The 4416-nt window shown below is 43.9% G+C and overlaps 1 protein-coding gene across 1 annotated transcript in view; it reads right to left on the bottom strand.

The window, feature by feature from the left end:
• Nucleotides 1-4416, bottom strand: part of RAB1A (RAB1A, member RAS oncogene family) — a 14235-nt gene extending 9819 nt beyond the window's left edge. The window contains exon 1 of the mRNA XM_009325028.1: nucleotides 4346-4416. Coding sequence (XP_009323303.1) covers nucleotides 4346-4416 — 71 coding nt within the window. The remainder of the gene's footprint in view (nucleotides 1-4345) is intronic.

The following is a 4416-nucleotide window of genomic DNA, read 5'->3' as shown; positions in this document are numbered from 1 at the left end:
GGAAGTTTTCGTTGTTCAGTTCTCTGCAAAATCAGAATTTTCAGCCCTACTGAAGTTAAATTATTACAGTAAGCACTAATACACTTGAAAGTATTAGAGCTTGCAGCATGTTGTAATCCCCTTAAGAATGGTAACACATGAATATTACCACTATACTGTCTTCACAGAAATTAGTGGAAAAAATTAATTCCTTCCTGGTGTAGGTAAGTCTTCAACTATGAATCTGAAAGATTCACTTAACAGCCTCCCCTTGCTTCCAAGGCGAATTCAGGTCCCCCCCAGCCCCCAAACATGAAGTAACTTGTCTTCCTCTGTTACTTTTAGTGCTAAGAGCAGCTCCCAACCAGATCTAACCTGCTATTACATCTTTTACTGTTCAGAAGCAAACAAGAACGATAACAGTTTATACACAGTGCTACTGTTAAGCTAATGCAACAAGAACCCAGGAGCCTTAAATACTGGTTTTGACATCTTGCTATTAAGACCTTCCCTCACTTCAGGCTTTGGTATTTCCAGAAGCAAGTGACCACCACATGCTCATATGGTGACTTAAGCCACCTGCCTCACTCCCACCAAAACCAGGGCCAGTGCCAGTCAGGCTGCAGCATGGTTGGAAACAGCCTTTACTGAGTTAGCTCTATCTCCAACCTTAGAAATGGGTGTCACAAAAACCTAGTTTTGCCAGATAAGCAAGACTGATGCTTGGACCTGCATCAATTCAGAGATAATTTAAGTAGAACCTTGTTATTTAGGTTTTAAAAAGCTAAAGCATTGCATATTCCAATGATATAGTGCCTTCCTTTCTAGGTATAGTTGCTTTAGAACCTTTTAAAATACAGCAGGTGCCTATATAGGGGCCTTGAGAACCAAATGAGCAGTCTGTTACACATGGTGTGATGCTAGGAGACAGCTCTCAGGGTACAGCAACAGTTTAAATCAAATAAAAATGAAAAGTAGCTACAAAAATTTGCAGAAATCTATTTCTAGACTGAAATACACTGATAGCATATTTGTGCTAATGGGTTCAACAGTAGCAATGTGTCCAACAAGCCATGCAGGTTAATTTTGGTATTTGCTCCTGAAGAGCCACACAACCATTTCTGAAGTTTGCTCTTTAAACCTGAAGACTTAACTTATCAGTTCTTCCAGTTTAGGGAGCCTTCATAAACCAGGCTGGGCTATGCAGCATAGCCTTCTCCACACTACTTGGAGACAGTGTGAATTCAGATTTATCATTCAACTATTTCTCACCATTTATATAAGCAAGTCATACTTAGCACGCATAAGAGCACACTGGAAACGTGTGCAGCAAGGCAGGTAGGTATGTCAGTAAGAGTGAGGTTTTAAAATCCTCCCCTCAAGGAAGAGGATATGTAGCTTCCTCTTGCAAAGAGGTAAAGGATAGATACACTAAGTTTCATTGCCTCTTAAAAAAGGCACCTCCAAAACAACCCTGAAATTTTTGAGCGGAGAGCCGCATCCTCCTGTTACATGCATTTTCCATGCAATAGGCAGCAAGTTCAGGAGAAGACCAGGAAGTCGAGGACAGACCTGGCCAAAGCTGTGTGGAACAAGGGACCTGTGGGCCTCTGAGATACTGTTGTTTAGCAGGTAGACATGTGGGGATTTTTTTTAAATGCCAGGAAGGCTTTATGCCAAAACAGACAAGACTAGGTAGTCATCCATGTCCAACAAGGAACTGCTGGAATTGGCTTTAATCACTGATATCAGCTGCAAGTTTGCTGTAAACAGGTACTCACAGCAGCCTCAAATCCCCAGACTTTGTTCTACCACCCAAGAAATTTTGAAGAGGAACATGACTGTCACTCCAATTACACACTGCTTGTGTAAGTCAACAGAATCCAGAAGACATAATGCCACTTCGCATCGCAGATTGCTGTTTAGAAAGGTGAGAACAAACAACTTCAGATGATTCCAGCAACCCAGCAGCTGTCACTTGATTGTCATCTACTGAACACCATCACACAAGACTGAAAACCCACACACCGGTATTCTCTAACACCTCTGAAGAACGCAAGAAAAGAAGATTTACTCCAAAAAGCACTTCCTCTTCTCCCCTTGAAGAAGGTATCTAGAACAAGATTCAGACACTACAGAGCACTGATCAAGATTAATTCCCAATACCACTTGGCTGTTAGATAGTTCACCCAGCAGCATGTTTATGCTAGTCAGCCTACTACATGCAAGTTGCAAAAGGGGTAGGAAATGCCGAACCTGACATGATCTAGTCACAACAGAGTCAATATTGACATTTTGCTCATTTAAACACCATAAGGGGGGAGGAACACAGAAGGAATACATCCCAGTGCTGGGTGGGCAGGTGTTTTGAGAATTTAAGCTTCCAAATGCTAGCACTAATATCTCATCCATCCCTCTCCAGCTCCATCACTCAAATGAAAAAGCACATTAACTAGCCCACTAGGCTGTCCCACAGCCCTGAAGTTTCAAGGAACCTCTCAGAAGCATACACCCCCTTCAAACCCTTGCACCTGCAGCATTCTAATCCTGTAACTTTAATAGGAAAATTGAAGGGGGCAGGTCTTTTTATTAATAAACTTTAACTAGCTATCCCACTGACCTCCGAGTTCTGGCATGCCCAGGAGAGAGGATTTGGGGCCACAGCCTGATCTAAGGCTGTGATAAGGAAGTGAGAATGTGTTACACTATAGGCAAGGCACTTCTAAACAGACAGACAGCTGTACCTGTATCTGTTACAGGTAACTAGAAGGAATCATGTCATAATCCTGTAAGTCTTATTCCTGGTGTAACATTGATCCAAGTATGCATGTCACAGTGACAGATATTTTCTGTCCACCTCACCACACCCTCCCCATCTCCTATCCTCATCCTGCAGACACAACCCTGTCAGGAAGTGGCAATTTAATACTACAAATTAATCTTAAACAACAGCTTTTCCTCTTTGTTTCGCTTTCAAGAACTCAGCCGTCCTCACTACTACAGATGAGCACTCTTCACTGAGAATGAGTCTCCCTCAAAACATTTTCCCCATCTTCATAGCAGCATTCAGTATCTCATTGCAGGGAACTACCCTCTGCATCAGTCTAGAAAGCCGAGAGGCTTCAGGAAAGGCAAAAGATCTACAGAAAAAGCCCCCTTCAACCTGTTTCTCCACAGCGTTAGTGGCCTAACACTAGTAGTTTGTAGTTTTTCACTACAAAACCCACCAGTCTGCAAGGTAAATTTGAGTTTAACTCTCAGAGTCATTACGACCGCAGAGGCACCAACAATTTGTTGCTCTCTCACCCACTGACAACCTCCAGCTACTGTTTTGGCATTTTCCAAAGCCACACGAGCAAGCTTGTTATGTAATCTTGCCAAGATATAACTTGAGTTCCTGGCTGTATCTCTCAGTTTTCACCAACTCCCCCACACTAGCTAAGGACTACTTTGCCTTCTACTCCTATTTGCTCTTCAGGTGCTTTTCATGGGCCCAGAGTACTTGCAACCATGCTGCCATAAGCAGAGAGCACAAAAGCCATAACCATGCAAGTCAGTAGCCTCAGCTGTGTGGAAAAGCATGCTTTCAGGACAACAGTTGTTAAAAGTGTCATCCGTGAACAGAGATGATGGGTATCTAGAGCAGTAATGTCATACCACACACACATTTCAACACCATAATCACTTCAGTCACATTAGAGGGCACAGTGGCTTCATCATCCCAAACTGGAGTGCCAGCAAAGCCAGCGTCAGTGAAAGAATCCTAAAAACTCTCTTCAACGCTAAAGCATTGAGAGTGCAGCAGCTGGTTTTTTTAAAGTGCTTTTTAAAGTAATCCCAAGTCTCTCCTCTTATTCACTCAAAACAGCCATAAGCAAAACAAGGTTTATTGTCGCTGACATCCTGGTGGGCAAGCCACTGCTCTTACAGTTGCCAGGATACAGACAACTATTGACCAGAGAGCTCAGACATCCTTACTCTCGAGCAGGCCAATTAGAGAAAGAGGCCGTAGTCACACAACGAGGTACAACGACCCTCCAAAAAAATAAAACCAAACCACTGTGCCATCACCAGGTTTTCTAGGCAAGGGCTATTTCAGCTCAAGACAGCCCCAAGAGCATTTCATTATCAAGTCACAGCATTGCAAAATCTACATAGGCAAGAAGTGTTTTGCAAGAGCCATGTGACACACACATGACTTGCAGCTAAAGTGAAGGGTGGACCTCTGACTACTAAGCTGCCAGCAGCAACCGGCCAGGAAGATCGGCTTTCACAAAGAGCTGGTTTCCCCCCCTCACTTGTTGGAGCCTGGGCTCCGATGCGCGTTTTCGAGGTCCGGAAAAATCGCCGTCAGCTGCGCCCATACTTACTTCGCCGCCGAAAGCGCTCTCGGGGAGGGAGGGGGGATGCCGAAGCCACCCAGACCACCGGGCCCAT

This window comes from Pygoscelis adeliae, unplaced genomic scaffold, assembly GCF_000699105.1.
Source record: "Pygoscelis adeliae isolate BGI_AS28 unplaced genomic scaffold, ASM69910v1 Scaffold46, whole genome shotgun sequence".
Taxonomy (NCBI): domain Eukaryota; kingdom Metazoa; phylum Chordata; class Aves; order Sphenisciformes; family Spheniscidae; genus Pygoscelis; species Pygoscelis adeliae.
The sequence above is the reverse complement of the archived record's forward strand: the minus strand, read 5'-3'. Positions and strand labels throughout refer to the sequence as shown.